Genomic DNA, 21458 nt, shown 5'->3' with positions numbered 1-21458 from the left:
TTAGGAATTCCACCTGTGAGCACTGCGTCTGATAACACACATCGTTGTACATCGAACAACTGGACTGGAAAAACATGAAGTGCATTCCAAAAACATTACAGACAAAAATCCTATAGTAAACTAATGGCAAAGTCGTATTCCAAAAAGTAATAATAAAATAAACAGAGAAGTTAGTAGGGAAAAGTGAATTCCAGCTAGAGCTCTACTAGGCATGGGACTATCCGGAGTCATGATTTGATGTGGTCTCTGCCACTTCCTGCCCTGCTCTGCTGTTGGTGCCTAGACTACCCTCAGTTAGATGCCACATCCTAACCCCCGAAGCCACACCATCATCCTAGCCCTGAGTGCTCTTTGGACTTGATGCCTTCCTAAAAGGAAAATTCATTTTGGAGTAGACGTGTTTCGGGAAGCTAGTGTTGGGTTTAGCCATGCGCCGGATGTGTCAAAGAATAGATCATTCGAAAGATGTGTAATATGCTTGTGTTAAATGAATGACTTGTTCCATTTACACTGGTCTGTTATAAAGTTCTTTTAGAATGCAGGATTTATTTGTTTTATTAATCCTGCATTCTAAATCTCTGTACCATAATTTTAATGCAAAGCTAAGGGCGAAAGGGTCCTTTTAATTTGTTACCTTTTTTTTTTTTTTTTTTTTTAGCATTTTAACATCAAAGTACGTATACTAGAATATACTGAATTCTAAGTCTAAAGTGTGAGTCCGGTTAAATCACCTCTTCTGCCTCACCCATTTGTAAAAATTTATTCGTGACTGTCCAGCTTTGCCTTTGGAGGCAAATTTTCCTTAGCAAGACTTTAGATATCTTCAAATATGGATAAGCTGTGACATAAGTCCCACCAAGTCACAGTTTACCATACAAATTATGTACTCAGCATCTCAGTCCTTGGCAATGCATGAACAAAATTATGCAGAAAACTAGTTCATTCCTGCATCAGTGCCGTCGCCCAGCCATTGACACTGAGGCCAACTCCCGAGGTAGGCCGAGTCTCAGAAACCAGCAGTCGGTTTCAACTCCTAGAACAAATCATTTACCCTGAAAAGATGGGAGGGGGTGATATTCCTTCCTTCCTTAGAAAATGCTTCTAGGGCAACTAGAAAACTTGCATTGACCCAGCAGGCGATGGAAGCTTTCCTCTGGGTTGTTCCAGAGGGGAGCCAGGGACCACTGCTGAGGCCTGGTGTGCAGTGTTGGTCAGACCTGGCTGCTTTCTTTCCTGCTTGACAAGAATGAAGAGACTGGACTCGATGTTTGCAGTTTTCTCTCTCTGGTTGCTTGGTGAGCTGCTGTGGCCCCTTCACCCTGTGCCCCTCTGACCCCTCGGTGGGGACTCTTCCCTCCGAAGGCTCACACTGTTCAGCTGCGTTGAGGGGAACAGGAGGCTTCATCTCGGCTTTTGTAGGAGCAGGTTTGGGGGAAGAGCTCCCCGACCTCCTGGACCGAGCTGAGCTTGCTCTGGGCCAGCTGCGGAGTGTGGGAAGTGGCCCGCAGCACACAGTGCCTCACTGAAGCTGAGCCGTCTGGCCGCTGGTGCCCCTCCCAAAATAGATGTTTGGTTTCTTTCCTTTATTTATTTGTTTGTTTTTTTAATTGAAAAATTAAGCATAAAATAAAAACTGCGTTCCCACCTACTCTTGTTTATTCAAAGGTATCTGAGCCACCTCTGTGGCCCCTTGGGAAACGCGTTGGTGCGCATGCCGTATGTCAGCAGCCACATCAGGTGGCTGCATAGACCACACTTTAACATTGCCCCTTTTTAAATTATTCCAAGGAATCGTACATTGTAAAGGCCACATTGCAAAAACCCAAAGGTATTTTCAGTTGGCAGGTAGCATGAATGTTTTGGTAACACGCCTTGGCCTGTCCCCTGCAGCTGCAGGCTGACGCCGTCAACGCGTTTGGAGAGTCGCTGCAGAAGAAGCTGCTGGACATTGAAGGGCTGTACTCCAGAGTCCGCTCCCGGCCCAGCTTCGTTCAGGCTCTGCTCAGACGGATCCGCGGCCTCGTGAGGGTGGCCCGGGGCTGAGCCCGCGCCTGGAACCTCTGTGCGACACACGACTGGCGGAACGTGTCTCCCTCTTTCCGGTGTTTCAACCAGAAAAATATTTTGCTATTTCTCTATACATGGACATTTTTGTGTAAACTTCTTTGTCTAATTCCATCCTCACTAGTGAAAAATAAATACTTTAAAAAATACTTTTAATAAATACATTTAAATACTTTTTAAAAAACTCAGTCAAATCTTGAAACTACCTCGACCTTCCACGGTGATGGGTTTCCCCTGGATGCGTTGTTCTGAATGCCAAGCTTGAACAGGCTAGTCTGGAAATTCCTTGTCACGCTTCACACGGTCAATGCCTAGGATGGAATGGGAAATAAATTATTTCCATTCTCCACTATAAAATAGTTTCAGTTATGAAAGTTTATTAGAAAAAAATGTCTCAAAAAGCCAAGTCATTGGTTTTCTGTCATTTAGCTTCCTTCCTCTCTTTTTTTCCCAGCATATGAAGTAGTACGCCGGGATCCCATACGGGCACTGGTTCTAATCCCTATGGCCCCGCTTCCCACCCAGCTCCCTGCTTGAAGTCTGGGAAAGCAGTCGAGGACAGCCCAAAGCCTTGGGACCCTGCACCCGTGTGGGAGACCTGGAGGAAGTTCCTGGCTCTTGGCTTCGGATCAGCACAGCACTGGCTGTTGCGGCTACTTGGGGAGTGAACCATCAGACAGAAGATCTTCCTCTCTGTCTCTCCTCTCTGTATATCTGACTTCGCAATAAAAATAGATCTTTTTTAAAAAAATGAATACTAACCATCTGCTCATCTTTCTCGTATAAACATGATTGCTGCCCTGAGCCGCTCCTCCCTGCTTCTTCCTGTTGAGTTTGTGTGACTGCTTCATACGCAGGAGGAGGCTTTCTTCCCCAGCCAGCAGTCATTTCAACCTAACATGCTGGAGAGACTTGGTGGCAGACAGAGTTCATGCTTGTTGGAGAACTAATACACTCTGCTATAGTATCACACTTTGGCTAACATTTCTATGGCTTTTTAAAAAAATATTTGTTTATTTTTATTAGAAAGTCAGATATACAGAGAAGCGGAAAGACAGAGAGGAAGATCTTCCATCCACTGATTCACTCCCCAAGCAGCCGCAACAACTATAGTTGTGCCCATCCGAAGCCACGGCCTGCTTCCAGGTCTCGCACGCGGGAGCAGGGTCCAAGGCTTTGGGCCGTTCTCGACTGCTTTCCCAGGCCACAAGCAGGGAGCTGGGTGGGAAGCAGGGCACGCGACATGAAGTGGCACCCATATGAGATCTCAGGGTGTGCAAGGCGAGGACTTAAGCCTCTAGGCCACCACACCGGGCCCTCCTGTGGCTTTTAAAAATCTTGCTCACGGATATATTTTCTACTGCATTATTTTTTTATTTATTCAAGAGGCAGCATGACAGAGACAGATCAAGTTCCCATCCGCTGGTTCACCCCCCAGGTGTCCACAGTGGCTGAGGTAGCTGAAGTCAGCGGCCCGAAACGATCCAAGTCTCCCATGTGGCTGGTGGGGGCCCGGTTCGTTGAATCACCAACTGGAATACATTGAGAAGGATCTGGAATCACGGGTAGGGGCAGAGGCAGGCATCCTAACCAGAACGTTAACCGGGAAACCAGATGTCCACCCCCTTTGATCTATTTTGAGCTTAATTTTCTGCCCACTCATGAACTTTATCTTTTGTTGGAGAGCTGTTCATGAAATAGAAATCTCCAGGAGGCTGTGAATGAATGACGGGTCTGAAATGTGGTCCTCATGCTCTTTGTTGCTCTGGTCGTGCATGTGACAGTCTTCATCAGCAACCCGGAAATAATGCGCAGTGCTCCTGGGGCACAGCCTCAAAGGATGCTGTGAACCTCTGAAGTCTGAAACCTGCCAGAAAGACATACTCGCTAAATTTGGAAATAATTGTGGTTTGGGGTTTACTAAGCCTAATTACCTGTTCCCAGCGGTTCTTTGAAAGGTAGGCTGTGTGGGAGGGGTGGATACACTAAGCAGCCTTTGCTGCTGACCGGAGAGCTGTTTGTGTGCAGTGCCTGACTGTGGCATGCTGTTACACAGAGCATGGAGAAAGCCGGGAGGTCTGCCATGCTCTGTCAGCAAAGCAAGGCTGTTCAAACCAGGTTTGAATGACAAAGATTTAGTTTTAAAACACTTTGGCCTTGAAGGGTGAGCATGTGACCACAGCATTTCAGGTGCCTGCATCCCGTATCAAGGGGCTTGGTTTAAGTCCCCATGCTGAGTTCCTACTTCTTTTTTTTTTTTTTTTTTTTTTATATATATATATATATTCATTTATTCATTAATTACATTGTATTATATGACACGATTTCATAGGTACTGGGATTCCCCCCACGCCCTTCACCCCCAACCCTTCCCCCATGGTGAATTCCTTCACCTTAATGCATAACCACAGCTCAAGTTCCGTTGAGATTCCCTAATTAAAAGTTCACACCATACGGAGTCCAGCATCCCACTTGTCCAGTTCAAGTTCAACGGCCTCTTAGGGAGGCCCTCTCAGGTTTGAAGGCAGAGCCAGCAGAGCGTCACCTCGATCAATTAGAAGCTCCAACATACCATCAGCAACAGTCCAGGTATGATGAGGCTGGTGCAGAGTCCACTGATTGACATAGTCCATCTTAGAGATTCCCCTTGTCCAGTTTTCCGCTGGAAGCATATAGCTGAGGTGGTGAGTTCCTACTTCTAATGTGCCCCTGAGAGGCAGGCAGTGAAGGCTTACGCAGTCCAGGCTCCCGGCCTCAGCCAGCCCCAGCCCCAAATCTGGGCATTCGAGGAGTGAATCAATAGGTGAAAGCATAGGATTTAGGGCCAGTATTGTACAGTGGGTTAAGCTACTGCTTGAATACATGTATCCCACGTAGTCATTGGTTCAGTTCCCAGCAGCTCCACTTGTGATCTAGCTCCCTGCTGGTAACACCTGGAAAAGCAGCCAACAATGGGTGGTCCAGGTACCTGAACCTTTGACCCAGCCCCAGCTCTTGCAAACATTTGGGGAATGATCCATTGCATGGAAGATCTTTGTGTGTCACTTTGCCTTTTAAGTAAATAAATCTTGAAAATGAAATTTGAACAAGTCGGGATGCTAACTGCAGAGGCCTGAGTCAGCTGGAGTACTGTGTGCAGGGAATGGCATGTGATTGGCAGGGCAAGTGAAGCCAGGAAACCACTGTCCTAAAGACTCGGCTTGCCCTGGACGGCAGTTATGTGCAGAATGATTGACTGGCCCCATTGCATTCAGGTTGTGGGAAGGTGGCATACCCACTCACCAGCCGGGTCTGCAGTTGTTACCCAGGTATCCTTTGTGTTTGTGTGACTGACATAAGTCCGCCTTGTTTAAATCTAACTCACTGTATTCACCTATCCCGTAAGGAACTATTGTAATACCTGTAACCAAACAAGCTCGGGAGGCTGCTTTCAGCTGGCATCTCAGCTTAAATCATCAGTTTGATTTCTGAATAAACTCAGATGTTGATTCTCCAACTAGCTCATTTTAAGCAACACTTTGAAGTACTGTTGTCTCCATCAAGGCATTTGACAGCAAAATCTAAGATTCTGTACACATTCAAATTTCCATAATTTTTCAAGAAACTTGTTTTGACTTTGGATTCAATCAGGAATCATACATTGCACAGTTACCTCTTTAGTCAATCATTTAACATTTATTTTATTGAAAAAGCAGATTTACAAAGACACATAGACGGAGCAAGATCTACCAACTGGTTCACTCCCCAAATGGGCAAAGCTGAGCTGATGTAAAGCCAGAGGCCCTGGTCATCTGGTGATTGAACGCACGCTACATGAGCAGTCGTGGGAGCCCTGAGAGCTGTGTGCCCACTGGAATGCTGCAAGGTGAGTTGTCGCCATCTTCCAGGATCCTTCCCCCCTTTGACAACCACTTAAATCCAGAGAGGCAGCCCTCTCATCAGCTTTGTCAGTGTGCGTGTGAAATGCTGAGGAAGGGCCCGGTGTGGTAGCCTAGTGGCTAAAGACCTCGCCTTGCATGCACTGCTGGGATCCCGCGTGGGCGCTGGTTCATGAACTGGCTGCTTCACTTCCCAACCAGCTCCCTTCCTGTGTCCTTTGAAAACAGAAGATGGTCCAAAGCCTTGGATCCTGCATCCAGAAGAGCTCCTGGCTGCTGGCTTCGGATTGGCTCAACTCCAGCTGTTGAGTGAACCAGCAGATGGAAGAATCTTCCTCTCTGTCTCTCCTTCTTTCTGGATAACTGCTTTTCCAATAAAAATAAATAAATCTTTAAAGAGATGCTGAGAAAACAGCAATCCAGTTTTCTTCCTAATGGCTGGATTGCATAAGCAGTAAACCCGTGGCTGATGCTTAGGCTGAGCCAGCTAGGCTGATGTCTGTGACGCTGGTGTCCCATAGGGGCATCATTTGCAGTCTTGGCTGCTTTACTTCCAATCCAGCTTCCTGCTGAAGACCTGGGGGGCCCAGCGTGGTGGCCTAGCAGCTAAAGTCCTCTCCTTGAATCCAGGATCCCATATGGGCGCCGGTTCTAATCCCGGCAGCCCTGTCATCGGACGGAAGATAATCTTCTCTGTCTCTCCTCCTCCTCCTCTCGCGCTCTCTCTCTCTCTCTCTCTCTCTCTATATATATATCTGACTTTGCAATAAAAATAAATAAATCTTTAAAAAAAGACCTGGGAAACCACAGATGCTGGCCTCGTTGTTTCGGTTTTTGTATCCATGTAGGAAACAGATTCTAGTTATTAAAGACATTTGTGGAGTGAACGAGTAGGAGGAAGATCCGCCCCCTACTGTGCCTTTCAAATAATAAATCTTCAACAAGTTCCTTTGAACTATTAAAGGCAAGGAATACATTTCAATGCTTCAGTGAGCACATTCAGGGAGATGGCTTTCCTGTTCCCCCTGGTTCTTCTCTCCGTATAATGCATTCCTATTTGGCTTAATTTATTATTTTTGTTTACTACTTGAAACCAGAATCCTATGTACTATAGTAGATATGGTGCATTTTGAACACTGGGAACAGAGAGCAGAATGACCGTTGCTTTATGTGTTTGTTCAGGAAGGCTTTCAGGCCTTTGGGACGCCTGCCAGAGCTCGCTGCCCACACTGAGTCATACAAGGATCTGCTGACCCCTCACTCGGCTCCATTCACACAGGCGGAAGCCAACTTCAGGGAGGTGCTACAGCTTACTCGTGGCTACCAGATGATGCACTTCACAAACATTACTGGCACACACACACATCACTGGCACACACATCACTGGTACACACACACATATCACTGGTCCCTAACTCAGGTTACACCCCAGGCTCGGCTTGAGCCCCCAGGCCGTTCAGCTTTCTCATCCAGTCCTCCAGGTCAGGGAGCCCTGTACCTGGCCGTGTACCGCACGCATCTGCGGCGGCGTGATTGGCATACAACAGAGTCCTGCACCCCAGGTTCCTGCAGCGGGACGAGAACCCAGCTCCTCTCTGGCCTGTCGCATGCAGGTGGTGATCCCAGAGGCTTCCGCCAGAGGGCGTGGGGCCGCCGCGAGCCGCTTCCGGGCGTTGAGGCGGCCGGAAAAACGGAGCGGGGCGGGGCGGGACCCGGAAGCCGACGGCCGATTCCACCCCTCGCTCCGGAGGAGAAGGAGGCTTGGGCCCGCGGACCTGCAGCCACCCTTCGCGCCGTCCTCACTCTTCCGGCCGACATCATGCTCCAGTTCCTGGTGAGTGGAGCAGGGCCGGCTCCTCTTCCCCTCGGGGACCCCTGCGCTCAGCCTTGCCGGCGGCCTGGGCTGGGTGAGGGGCGAGGAGGCCAGGCGTGGGACCCGTCGTCGGCCCTCGGGGTGCCTTCACCCCCAAATCCCTTTGCTGGTTATTTTCCCGCTGCCACCGTGGCCCCTAAAAGCTGAAGGTGTCTGAAAGAGCAGGTGCTTCGATGGCCGTGGGCCGTGCCCTCAGCTCACCGTGGGGTCCCCGTGTGGAGGCTGGGTGATCGAGGGGCTCCTTAAGTGGCTTTTTGGGGTCACCCTCGCCTACACCCACCTTCTGCCGGTTGGAGCTTTGGGGAAAGTAGGGCCAGGAGTAAAGCTTGGGGGAGCCGCTCTTACCCTAGTCTTGGCGTGGCCCCCCGCCCCGCCCCCAGGAGGGAGAGTGTCGCCCTGAAGGTGGTCCAGGGGCGCTTGGCCAGCTGAGTTTCCAAGGGAGGACTTGGAGGACAAGGGAGTTTCCAAGGGATTTCTTTCTTTGGAAAGGCAGGTTTGCAGAGAGATAGACCGAGAAAGATCTTCCATCTGCTGGTTCACTCCCCAAATGGCTGCAACAAGCAGGAGCCCGGAGCCTCCTCGTGCGTCTCCCACGCGGGTGCAGGGGCCAAGGCTTTGGGCCGTCCTCAACTGCTTTCCCAGGCCACAAGCAGGGAGCTGGATGGGAAGTGGAGTAGCTGGGACGCGAACCGGCGCCCATATGGGATGCTGGCGTGTGCGGGTTGAGGATTAGCTAGCTGAGCCAACCCACTGGCCCCTGTCTGGCACTCTTCAAACATGGTCTTTGGTGGCTGAAGCCAGTTCTAAAAGTACGTTGGCCCACCAGAGCCAGGGCCCCACCTGGCCTGTCCCGGGGTGCTGACCGGATATGTCGGCTTCCCTGCTGGGAATAGAGACTGCACTCACCTGTTGGAAACATTGTTGCTCTCAGGTGAGCTGTGGCAAAGAGATGTTTGCTTCGGAATTAACTTTGTTTCACAGAATGAATGTGTTTCACTTGGGGAATGATCTTTCGCTGTGCTTGAAGGCATTCAGAGTGAAGCCACAGTTGAGTTCCCAGCTCTGGAGCGCCTGGATTGGGCGCTCGCTCGGCCGGGTGCCTTTGCTCTCCCCTGCTTCCCTGCTCCCCCCGCCAGGTGGCTCTTGTTGAGAGAGGTGCGGAGCGTTGGCTCTCCCTCTGAGTCAGGCTTCTGGGTTATAACTTGCCCCCAGCTTTTTCACGTTGAGGGGATTGTGAGCAGTGAAGGTGGGAACCCAACTCCTACTCTGGTTATCACAATGATGTCAGATGGCCCGGTGCAGTAGCCTAGTGGCAAAAGTCCTCACCGCGCATGTGTTGGGATCTCATTTGGGTGCCGGTTCTAATCCTGGCAGCTCCACTTCCTATCCAGCTCCCTGCTTGTGGCCTGGGAGGACAGTCGAGAACGGCCCAAAGCCTTGGGACCCTGCACCCGCGTGGGAGACCTGGAAGATGCTCCTGGCTCCTGGCTCCTGGCTTCAGATTGGCTCAGCTTTGGCCTTTGCGGTCACTTGGAGAATGGATCATCGAACAGAAAATCTTCCTCTCTGTCTTTCCTCCTCTCTGTATATCTGACTTTCTAATAAAAATTAAATAAATAAGTAAATAAATAATATCAGAATAGAAAGGTAGGTTAGTAACTTTACTTAAAAATGCTTGTGCCCGGTGTGGTGACTCAACTGGCTAATCCACCTCCAGTCACTGGCAGCCCATATAGGCACCTGTTCATGTCCTGGCTGCTCCATGTCCCATCCAGCTCCCTGCTTGTGGCCTGGGAAGGCAGTGGAGGACGGCCCAAAGCCTTGGGACTCTGCACCCACATTGCAGACCCAGAGGAAGTTCCTGGCTCCTGGCTTCAGATCAGCTCAGCTCTGGCCATTGCGGCCGTTTGGGGAATGAACCAGCAGATGGACAATATTTCCCTTGGCCTCACCTTCTCTCCATAAATCTGATCTCCCTTTTCAATAAAAAAGAAAGAAATCTTTAAAAATAAAGTAACAATGACACTTGCTCAGGAATCCACTGTCGACTTCATCTTTTGAAAGGCAGCGGTGCAGCTCAGAACAGGGCCTGGAAGGGCCCTTGGTGTAGGCGGCTGGACGTGATGGAGCAGTCACAGATAAGCCTGTGTGCTGGCGTCCTGGCCGTTGGAACCGCCCAGATGTTTCCTGCGGTTTCTGAAGTACTGCTTAACTCCTCCGGCACTGTTCACTTCTCGCCTTGAAATAGCTGCCGGTCCTCCCTCAGCCTGGGACCCTGCTGGCTCTCGCCCCTTTGCCTGTTACTGCAGTCGCCCCCAGGCCCACAGGATGATTTCACTGTGGTGGTTTTAAGGAAGCCTAATAGGAGGGGGGCTTCAGCAACTTTCTGGAAAATTTGCAAATCTTTAAAGAAATTTTAAATGATATTTCAGTTTATTTGAAAGGAAAAGACTCAGAGATGCAGACAGCAACTTTCCCCCCTCTCCCTCCCCCCTCTTTCCCTTCTCCCTCCCTTCTCCCTCCCTTCTCCTCCCTCCTTCTCCCTCCCCCCTCCCCTTCCAGTGTGTGTGTGTGTGTGTGTGTGTGGTCTTTCTGAGTGTAGTCAGCAGTGTGTGTATGTGTGTGTGTTAGTCTTTCTGGGTGTAGTTAGCAGGTGAGTACTTTCATCCCGTCGCTGATGGCCAGTGGTCATGTGACTGGAAAACCTGTGCTTTGAGTCCGTTGGTTAGCCCTGCCTGCCCAGCTGGCCACGATTGTTTCTCCCGGTTGTTTGTCAGATTCGTTTATGCAATGAGACCTATTACTTTTATTCCAGTCACCAGATCCTTATTCCCATCTTGTGCCTTAATGCTCCATCCTCTGCCAGTTTACGTGTTTGTGTCTTTAAAGCCTTTAATAATAATTTGGGATGCTTTCATCTGTTGGAGTCACTTCTGTGTCATTCCTTTTGCTACTTGAGGAGTGACCCAGGTCTGGTGTCTGGAGCACGTGACCCATTCAGGGTCCTGTGCTGGATGTTACCTTCTGTGCCATAGTGGTTTTGCTTATTGCATTTATGCTTGAATATCTTAAATTCTCCAAGGGCAAAGGGCAGGTTTAATCGTTTTGCAGGGCTAGATATCATGAAAAGCTCATGGAAAAGATGTACTTTGAAAAATTGCCTTGGAATATGTACACAGTGAGACCCTGGGTTGATATGAGGTGGTGGTTCCTCATCCCTGGGTGCTGGGACGTGGGCAGAGTCATGAGTGGTTCCCGCTTTGTATCTCCCCTTCCCCCAGGAACGTTAAAAAACAGCAAATTTGGAAGCAGCAAATGAATTCACCCAATTTTCCCTAAACCTCGATCTTGATCAACCATGTAATCATTATTTAAAAATAAAATAAATTGCATGATTTCATTTTTACTTTTTTTTCCACCAAAAAAATCCCTTTTAATGCCATTTTTTCCCACACGCTTTTTTTTTTTTTTTTTTTTTTTTTATTACAAAGTCAGGTATACAGAGAGGAGGAGAGACAGAGAGGAAGATCTTCCGTCTGATGTTTCACTCCCCAAGTGAGCCGCAACGGGCCGGTGCTGCGCCGATCCGATGCCAGGAACCAGGAACCTCTTCCAGGTCTCCCACGTGGGTGCAGGGTCCCAAAGCATTGGGCCATCCTCAACTGCTTTCCCAGGCCACAAGCAGGGAGCTGGATGGGAAGTGGAGCTGCCGGGATTAGAACCGGCGCCCATGTGGGATCCTGGCACGTTCAAGGCGAGGACTTTAGCCGCTAGGCCACGCCGCCGGGCCCCCCACACGCTTTTTGAAATGCCTTCTTGTGTAAGGGTCTGCAGTCACTTCATTGAAATCTTTGGGACCAGATGTATTTTAGAGGGATGATAATGCTAGTGCTGTGCAGTGGACTGAGCTGCCACTTACAGTGTTGGCACCTATACTGGAGTACCAGTTAGAGTCCCAGCAACTCTGGTTCTGATCCAGTTCCTTGCTAATGCACCTGTGGAAGCAGTGGATGATGGGCCAAGGCCCTGTGCCCCCTCTGCCTGGTGGGCCCTCAGGATGGAGTTCCAGGCTCCTGGCTTCAGCCTGGCTCAGCTCTGGCTGTTGTGGCTATTTAGGGAGTAAGCCAGTTCCTCTGTTTTCTCTCTCTCTTTCTCCCTCTCCCTCTCCCTCTGTTGCTCTGCCTTTTGAATAAATAAATTTTAGTGACTAAAATTTAAAATAATCTTTTTAAAAGGTAGTAAGTTGTATCTTGTTCCTCAAGCCCAGCAGGTCTAGGATGGCACTCTGTAATCAAATGCATTGAAATCTTTCCTGTTAAACATAGGTGGATCCCATACTTAAAAGATTTCTATTTATGTAGCAAAAAATACTTATTCATAGTAAAGTGGGATGAAAAACTAGAAAGTCTTACGATTCAAGTAAGATATAATTTTTCTGCGAAATAAGTGATAATGAAACATACTTTGGAAGGAGTTTTGCTTTTCAAAATGGGAATGGACTGTGGCACTTCACTAATTATAAGTTCCTCTAACTATAGAGCTGGGAAAATGCCACTTTTAATTGCTTTGTGCCAGGCTGAACTTCCTTCTGGGATTCCTACTTCCGCCTGCTTTGTTCCTACTCATTTCTTCCTTGCATTTATTCATTCATTCAAGCAGAGTTAGAGGGAGAGAGAGAGAGAGAGAATGAGAGGGAGGACAGGAGAGGAGAGAGATCTTCCATATGCTGGTTCCCTCGGCAAGTGACTATAGACAGCTGGGGCTGGACTAGGCCGACACCAAGACCTTGGAATTCCACTTGGGTCTCCCGTGTTGGGTTAGGGGCCCAGGGCACTGGGCCATGTCCTGCTTTCCCAGGGAGCTGAGCGTTGCATTAGAAGGCAGAGTTGCTAGGACTCGAACCACTGTTCACAAGGGATACTTTGTGTTGCGGGTGTTGGCTTAACCCACTGTGCCACATCACCGGCCCCTTTCCCACTCATGAATTTCACTCTCCATGTCATTCTTGTGTCCCTGCACTTGCAGCGTTGTGCCAACATGCTTGTGAGAGGCTGCTGTTTTTTTCCATACTCCTGAAGTCTCAGCGTTTCTGCATAGTAGATGTGCCAGCCATGTAGGGAGGGGTCTTACTGCCTTCTGACTGTCCTGGCAGGGCATGCCATGGGGGCACTGTGTGTGGCAAGGGGACAGCTTCACTCACACAGCCCCTGACGCTTCCAGCTGTTGGCTGGAGGAAGTGAGTGCTCCTTGGGGTCTCACAGCATCAGAACCTTCTGTAATCTGCCTCACCTGACTTCCCAGTGCCTTAGATGTAGATTTTTTTTGTTTGAGTTTATCTATTGACCATTCCAATTGCATTGTATATACTTTTTCTGCTTTATGTATTTTCCTCAACATTTCTCTTCCAGTGACATTTCTTTATATTATGTATTTATTTTACAATATCCCCTTGGTAGATTTGCTAATATTCTGAAACTGAAATCGGATCTAACTTCTTCTAGAAGCACGTAGGTGTTTTGCATTTTGAAATAGCTGATAGTTGCTCAGATGCACTGGTGCCTGATGAAGTTGTCCACATGAAGTCATGTTGGCTAGCTCATGTTTGAGAAACAAGCGTGTAGGAGGACATTGTGACCCGAAAAGGTCAGTGAGCACAGGACTACAGTTGGTTGGATAATATTTGGAGGAGAATAACCAAATGGCTACCTTTTGTATACCTTATTGGATATCATCTGCATATGTATATGAGAACACCTGGTGGAATATACAAGACAAAAGGAGTTCCAAACAAGCATTAATGGTTTTGTTGATAAGCTCAGCACTTCCTCCCTTATCCTATATGACCCTCAGAGTATAAAGTCTGATGCTACTAATAAACCTCGGCTTTTGACCATCAGTCAGGGTCCACGCGTGTTATTATCGGCTCCGTGCACCAAATCCATCGCTGCGGGACAGCGACACAAGCGGTAAGACCTAGGGATCCTAGGCTGTTGAAGCAGAAACATTGCATTTGGAGTAAATGTTTTGTAAATCAGGAAGCTCAGATCCCCAGAGCCACAGACAGGTTAGGCCTCTTGTCTAGGAGCCACAGCTGGGTAGGTGGTAAAGCCGAAATTCTGCTCTCCTTGATATATTTTTCAGTCCTCTGTCCTTCCTATTTGGTGTTAGGTTTCTTCTGTTCAACAAATTTCATGTTCCTCCTGCATTTGGAGAGCCTCTGCTACCAGGTTTCAACCTGTAAGAATGATGTGATTTTTTGCAAGATAAATCTGATTAATCAGATGACCAGAAAGAAGTGTACATCAGCCCATGCTTCCCTGGCCCGTGCTCTGCTGTGAGCAGCTGCCATGCCTGCGTGTCGGGTGCACTTGGGGTGCCAGGGGCCAGGAACTACACTCCTGGGAGCCAGGGGGTGAGGGCTGCTTAGGGGAGACAAGGGAATGGTGCTGGAGGGGACCTGGGGAGACCTGGGGCTTCACCTCCAGGTAGATGGGGCAAGCTTGGGGGTCTCCTCATGTGTGTGGTCTGTGGATTGATCAGGGAGGAGGGTAAGGAAATGTGTGGGAGGGAAGATCGCTGAGGGAATGTTGCAGGTGAGGGACTGAGTTCTGAGGGATTCCCATCTACAAAACCATTGTGCTTGCAGGTAAGCGAGGGAGCCGAGACTGAGCGGTTTGCAGGGGGGGAAGCTGAAGGACTTTTATGAGTCAGATGCACAGCCCACGTGGGAAGACTGAGCTGGGCTGGTTAGCATGGTTCATAGCTGACCACCAGCCAGTGGTGTGCACTAAAGCTAGGGCTGGGGGCCAGCCTGGCAGGGCTAGATTGCAGTTCCCACCAGTGAATATTGTGGCAGGAGATAGATAATGTTAGGCTGGGCCATGACACTAACCATCACGTGAGAGAACCAGGTCTGGGAGTATATTCTGTGGTGGATATGTGGGCCCACCCCTGTTGGAATTGCAATATTCACTGGTTAGCTCAAGAACTGGGGATAGTGACAGACTGAACTAGGCATGACTGTGGAACCCTCAACACTCAGGGGTCCTGGGATTGGGAACAGACCAGGCTGTTCCAGAATCTGTAGGTGCACCCAGGAATAGGGTATGAGACAGTCCAGGCCACAACATTCACCAGTTCATACAAAGGCTGGAATGGAGGAGGCAGGCTATGTCAAGTAAGGGCTAGTACCTGCTGACACATGTGAGATCTGGGTCTGGGAGTGGGCCTGGTAGGGGAAATTGGGAAACTCCCCTGGTGGGCTCTAACCCCTGCTGGAGAGCATGTGATTCAGCCCTGGGTGTTGGTCAAGCCAGGCAAGGTAGCTCCGCCATTGGCAAGTGTGTGGGCTGGTTCTGGAAGGGGTGGACTGGGCAAGCCGGGCAACCTTACTCCACTGGCAAGTGTAGGAGCCAAACTGGAGTGTGGGTCATGCTGGGCTAGGCTATCACACCTATTGGTTGCATGAGCCAGGGATGGGAGCAGACTGAGCAGGGGCAGGCTGGGACAGGTCAGGCTGCAGCATCCAATGGCAAAGGCTAAGATAGGCAATGGGTTATGCCAGGCTGGGTTGGAGCAACCACTGGCATGTGCAAGATCTGTGTCTGGGAACAGGCCTGGTTGTGGAGCTAAGGGGATGCCTTGGCTGCGTTATTGTTCCCTCTGATGAGCATGAGAGCTGGAACGGGGGCCACGATCTGGAATGGACGTTACTGCAGTGTCCCTTGGCATGGGGGTGGGCTGGGCCAGACTGGGCTACACTCCAGCATCCACTGGTATTTGTGAGAGCCAGAGTGGGTATAGGATAGAATGGGCTAGGTCTCTTCCCCTTTTGAATCATGTAAGAGCTGTGTTTGGGTGTGGACCATGTGTGGCTAGGCTCTAGCTCCCAACAGTAAGAACCAGAATGAGTGAGGGCCGATTTGGTAAGGCCACTGTTCTAGCCAGCACAGGTGGTGGACTAAGTTGTGTGCGCAAGACATGCCACTGGGAGGAGACCCGATACAGGAGCTTGGGGAACACCTTTGTAGCATGCAGTCCCTGTAGGTGAGCGTAGGAACCAAAGCTGGGAGCAGCCCAAAGCAGGCCAGGCTATGGTACCTGCTGGCATATGTGTGGGTCAGGCCTGGGGGCAGACCAGGCTGGACCAGTTCATAGCACCCACTGGTAAATGTGAGAACCAGGATGGGGTGCAGGGCAGGCCAGGTCAGGCTGCAACACCAGCATGCTTTGTTTTTCTGTCTGAACCTTTGCTGTGTGTTGATTAAATGGTAGTAACACTAATTAGACAACATGGTGATGAAAGACAGATCTTGACTGTCAGGGAATACAGGAAATTCAGCATCAACAACAAAAGAACTTTGGCTTGGTTTTCTAGAACCTGATGGACAAGTTATATGGAGTTTTGAAGGAGAATTGAGGGTAGGTTTTTATTTGCTTAGCTGTGCTCTTTAACTTTTTGGAAGAATAATTCTCTGGTAATTTAATAGAAGAAAAATGTGACTCTGTTATACAAAATCCTAGGCCAGTCCCTGGCTCCCCCGTTGTCCTCACGTCCTCCCGAGGCACTGGGTATGTGTGTGTCGGCTTGGTGTCACATGGGCCCGGGACTCAGCCTGCAGTGTAACCCTTCCTTTTCTCTTTCAGCTCGGGTTCACTCTTGGCAACGTGGTTGGAATGTACCTGGCTCAGAACTATGACGTAAGTGGCCATATCCATGTCCTCCTTGATGCCATTGAACTGTTCCTTGCTGACTGACCTTCTTTTGAGATAAGGTCTGCTCTCAAGCATCAGTTAGACCTATAGGTCTGAGGCAAAAGCCCTGAATTTTATAGAAAGGTTTTCCATTGTTCAAAAAATGTCTCAGAGATATCTGCGCTCCAAGTCACCACAAGAGGGCAAAATTTCATCAGTTTAGATGATTGTGTACTTAGAGAAACATTAAGTTGGGTTCTGAAAGTTTTCTGGGAAATCATGCAGTGATAGAATTTAAGGATTAATGGAATCATCTTTGCAGCCCCTACTGTCCTTGGTAGACACATCTAGATTTTTGGAGATGGAACTGCAAAGTACAGTGCAAATAGTACAAACACAGTTTTGTTTTTTGCTTTTAGGATTTATTTATTTTTATTAGAAAGGAAGATTTACAGAGAGAAGGAAAAACAGAGAAAGATCTTCTATCCGCTGGTTCACTCCCCAAATGGCTTTAAAAGCTGGAACTGGCCATTTGGAGAGTGAACTAGCAGACAGATTTTTCTCTCTCCCTTTCTGTGTTTCTCTCTTTCAAGTAAAGGGACAAAAGATTTATTTATTTTTGAGAGGGCAGATTTATGGAGAGGAAAGACAGAGAAAGATTTCCCAGTCGCTTAGTTGTTCTCCAAATGGTTACGATGGCTGGAGCTGAGCTGATCCAAAGCAGCAGCCAGGAACTTCCGGGTCTCCCACGTGGATGCAGGTCCCAAGGCTTTGGGCTGTCCTTCACTGCTTTCCCAGGTCACAAGCAGGGAGCTGGATGGGAAGTGGAGCAGCTGGGACATGAACCAGTGCCCGTGTGGGATCCTGGTGCTTTGAGGGGGAAGATTCACCAGCTGAACTACTGCATCAGGCCCTAAAAAAAAATTTAGTGTGGCAAAGGGAATTCCCTTTGTCAACCCTCGTGTGAGCTGTGGGCCTTATAGGAAGCAGTTTTGTTAGCTGATACCACGTTTATTGTTTCTGTGTACAACGTGGCACTGGGTTGAGGTTGAGTGGTTGAGAAGTTAGGGTCTGGCTAACAGAGCATAGTTATCTTACGACTTAATGAGCAACTCTTGTCAGAAGAAAAAAAAACGTATAAAATCACTTGTCTGTGGAGGTGGGAAAATAAAATAATATTTATTAGGTAGATACAAAATTAAAATATTTTTTTTTAATTTATTTTTTATTGATTACATTGCATTATGTGACACAGTTTTATAGGCACTGGGTTCCCCCCTCCCTCCATGGAGGATTCCTCCACCTTGTTGCATTACCACAGTTCAAATTCAGTTGAGATTCTTTCATTGCAAGCATCTACCAAGCATAAAGTCCAGCATCTTACTGTCCAGATAAGTTCAATGGTTTAATGTTTTTTTTTCCTTTCAAAGATGCCAAACTTGGCTAAAAAGCTTGAAGAAATTAAGAAGGATTTGGATGCTAAGAAGAAACCGCCCAGCTCCTGAGCCTGCCGCCAGCACTGCCTCTGGACGCGCTGACGCTGTGTGCACCATCTGCCCAAAGCGTTTGTCTTCCTCTCTGCCCTCCGTGATCTCCTCTCTGCCGCACCTCGTGTTGCCTCCAGCACAATGGGGTCCCGAGCCCAGAGCTGCTCTTGCAGCTCCAGCGTCCCCGCCTTCCCCGCTGCCTCTTCCAGCTGTGGGGGGCCCCGAGGCTGGAGTGACGGTGCTAGACTAGCAAACATGGCCTTTCACTAGTAGTCTCTCCCTTACTCTTTGGGATTTCTGCTACCTTTAGTCAAAAGAAAAATTGATAAGTTTTGTATAGCTGATAAGATAGACATAAATAATACTCATTTTACAAGTTAGCATTTATAATGGGTGCTTTTTAAACATTACTAAATTTTGTTGTTTTGAAGTAAATATTATAGAAAAGCCAATTTTTGATGAATTGTCCATTTTATACCATCAGGAGGCTTGGCTTCATTGTGATAATTTAGCCAATAAATTAATCTGCCACTCATTAGCTGAGAAACTCTAAGAAGCTTGTCTGGAATATGCAGTGATGGTCTCTGTCTCAAGTTCACGGGCTGTTAGTGTGCACGGTTTCTGTAATCATGTATTTGACCTGACATGTCTCTAAAAGGAATCATGCTTGGGATTACAGTGTATTCGACATTTCAGATAAGTAAGAAGTTGTCTATAAAGCAAATTTGACGTCTTTTGATATTAAAAAAGTATGAGTACATTGTAACTTTACAGTGATCATTCTAACAAAGATGGGGCCCAGATGTACAATAAAGTCAGCCCCTCGTGTCAGGTTTGGGCTTCTCTCTACAGTCGCTGCTTCATTTTGAAATCATAAGTTGCCCTTGTGATATGTCAGATATCAAGTAATCAGTCTGTATTTTTGCAACTAGAAAAATCTGTATTTTTAACTTTCCTGGCAGGTCATTATGCACCAATTGATTCTGTGTAGAGAGCCCCTCCCACTTGTGTTTCCTGGCTCGTGGCATCTCCTGCTCAGGCAGACGTTGGCAGCAGTTGGCCCTGCACTGTTGACAGTCTGTGCCTGACAAGTGGCAGCATCCGGAGAGGGGCCTGACTCTGACCTTCTAACGGCGAGCTGTCCAGGTCACTCTGTGAGGAGTAGGGACCCTCAGTGCTTTGTGGGGTCAGCAGACTGTTGAATGGATATACTGAGGCTTCTCAACCCGCTCCTTTGGTTGGTGTTTTGTTCTTACAGTAACCTTAAGCTCACCTTTTGTAAACATGTCCATGCACGGCTCTGCACACCTACCAGAGAAGGCCCTGTGTGGATGTGAGTTTGAGAGCATCAGCTGTGCAGCTCCACTGATAATGTCAAAATTAGATTTTATTTTTCAGAAGTGATGACACTAACCCTATATATGATTATAAAAGAAAGGGTTCTGTTTTGCTTTGAAAACATGAATCTCATACATTTAGATAAATTTTATCCTTGTTATGTTTGTGTGGGGGCAGATTAGGATCACGTCAAGGCTTCTTTGCAGCGTGATAATAGGCAAATGGCTTATTCCTTCTGAAACGCTTGGGCTGTTTGTAAAATGTAGATGTAATACCTACCTACCTCATAGGCTTTTCATGAGAAACAATTGAGACAATGTATGTAATGTGTTGCTTTGCGTATTATCCAATAAATAATAGATGCTCATCCTGCCATGTTACTTTTTGGCCGGAATACTTTTGCATTTCTGCAGTAATATGTGTGAAATGTGCACTATTTGTTATGTTCTATGGTTATTTACTGAGGAAGTTTTACAATATCTGCTTTGATCACACCACCTGTCACACAATATTTGATATTGGATGACTAAATTGTTAGCCTAGTGAACTACAGCCTCCAAGGATGAAGGCTTGGTACCACTGAGGACATTGAAAAAGCCAGAGGCTTAGCAAACGGCTTCCAAGGGACAGTTCCTTGTCACCAGCTGTGCTAGCATCATTCTGTGCTTGCCTCTCCTGAGTGGCTGCTCTGGGCAGGAAGATTGGCCAGGTTCGCGAGTAGGTCTCTGCTGTACCTTATACCCAAGGCTCCTTTGGCCCCGGGGCTTCCCACGCGTGATGCTTCACCGCGGCGGGAGCATCATTCCTGCCTGTATTTGCCCCCCAGCCACTCTGCTTTCTGCTCAGCTCCATAACGTACCCTGCTTCCGTCAGGAGCCCTCTCCTGGTGGATGTTCTCACGGCACTGGAGGAGAGCTCCACGCTCCCAGGCAAGTGAGGCACACGCGGGAGGAACCCCAGGCCACTCATTGGTAATGTCAGGCGGGGGTTGTCACAGTGGTGCTGGTGGCACTGTAAGCCCCCCGGTTGCTGCGTGTTCAGGAGTGATTCCCACGCACAGCCCTGGAGCTGTGGGAAGAAAGGCCAAGAGACATTGCTGCTTGCCTTCAAGGAAATTGGAAAACTGTGGATGGGATTTAAGGAAACTGCTACACGTGACCATAGAAGGAGGACTACCCCAAATACTATTGCACATTGTTCTGCTAGGTGAAGGATTGATGATGAAAGCTTAATAAGTACTTTCAACTTAAAATTTTTTTTATTTTGTTTTTATTTGAAAGGCAGAATTACAGAGAGGAAAGGAGAGGTATCTTCTATCTGCTGGTTTACTCCCCAAATGTTGCAATGGCCTGAGGTAGACTAGTCTGAAGTCCAGAACCTAGAGCCGTGTTCTCTGGGTCGCCCATGTGCGTGCAGGGGCCTAAGGAGATGGGGCTTCCTCTGCTGCCTTCCTAGGCCACCAGCAGAATTGGACGGAAAGTGGACTTGTCAGGACTGGAAATGGTGTCCATGTGGGTTCCTGGTGCTGCAGGTGGAGGCTTAGCGTGCTATGCCACGATGCTAGTCCCAGAACTTTGAACTTTTTTTTTCTTAATGTCAGACAGGTACTGTGCCGACGTTGTAGCAAGATTGGAGGGAGGCACGTGTCACACAGACGTGTAAACCCATCGTGCTTAGGAATCACAAAAGGATCAGAACTTTGAACGTTTTAAAAGTTCTTAAGCTGTAACCCTGCCAAACCCAAAAGGGTTGTGTTTTGTTTTGTTCATTTATTTTGTTTGTTGTTGTTGTTGTTGTTGTTAAGACTTTTTGCTTAAAATTACCAGTGAAATAGTTCTATAAATGGAGGTTTGTAATTGACATTTTTAAAGATTTTCATTCTGATTTGTTATTTTATGGAATTAAACAGTTACTCTGAGTAATTTCTAATCCTCCCCCCCCCAATTTTTGTGTGACTATATACAGAAATATTTGTGTAGCTCTCAGTTGTACACACTGGTTCCTATGTTAACATGTACTATTTTTGTTTCCACCAAGTAGTTCATTGCCTAGATACTAAGCTGCTGTTTGTTTTTCTCTTGAGATCATCCCAGTTTTTAATGCTTTTTCTGAAGTTCTTTCTCC

General features: G+C 48.0%; 2 protein-coding genes and 1 pseudogene across 2 annotated transcripts in view; 2 read left to right on the top strand and 1 right to left on the bottom strand.

The window, feature by feature from the left end:
* NUP205 (nucleoporin 205) overlaps positions 1-2043 on the top strand; it is a 64055-nt gene extending 62012 nt beyond the window's left edge. The window contains exon 43 of the mRNA XM_058681308.1: positions 1891-2043. Within this exon, the coding sequence (XP_058537291.1) occupies positions 1891-2043 (153 nt within the window). The remainder of the gene's footprint in view (positions 1-1890) is intronic.
* Positions 2044-7549: 5506 nt separating this feature from the next.
* Positions 7550-18096, top strand: STMP1 (short transmembrane mitochondrial protein 1). The gene is made up of 4 exons (XM_058681274.1): positions 7550-7776; positions 7981-8134; positions 16462-16515; positions 17940-18096. Exons 1-4 carry the CDS (start codon positions 7550-7552, stop codon positions 18012-18014), a joined length of 510 nt encoding a protein of 169 aa, XP_058537257.1. The 3' UTR covers positions 18015-18096.
* Positions 18097-20928: 2832 nt separating this feature from the next.
* Positions 20929-21026, bottom strand: LOC118760270 (small nucleolar RNA U13; annotated as a pseudogene).
* Between the last annotated feature and the right edge of the window lie 432 nt (positions 21027-21458).

The sequence above is a fragment of the Ochotona princeps genome, chromosome 25 (genome assembly GCF_030435755.1).
Source record: "Ochotona princeps isolate mOchPri1 chromosome 25, mOchPri1.hap1, whole genome shotgun sequence".
NCBI classification, from domain to species: domain Eukaryota; kingdom Metazoa; phylum Chordata; class Mammalia; order Lagomorpha; family Ochotonidae; genus Ochotona; species Ochotona princeps.
The sequence above is the reverse complement of the archived record's forward strand: the minus strand, read 5'-3'. Positions and strand labels throughout refer to the sequence as shown.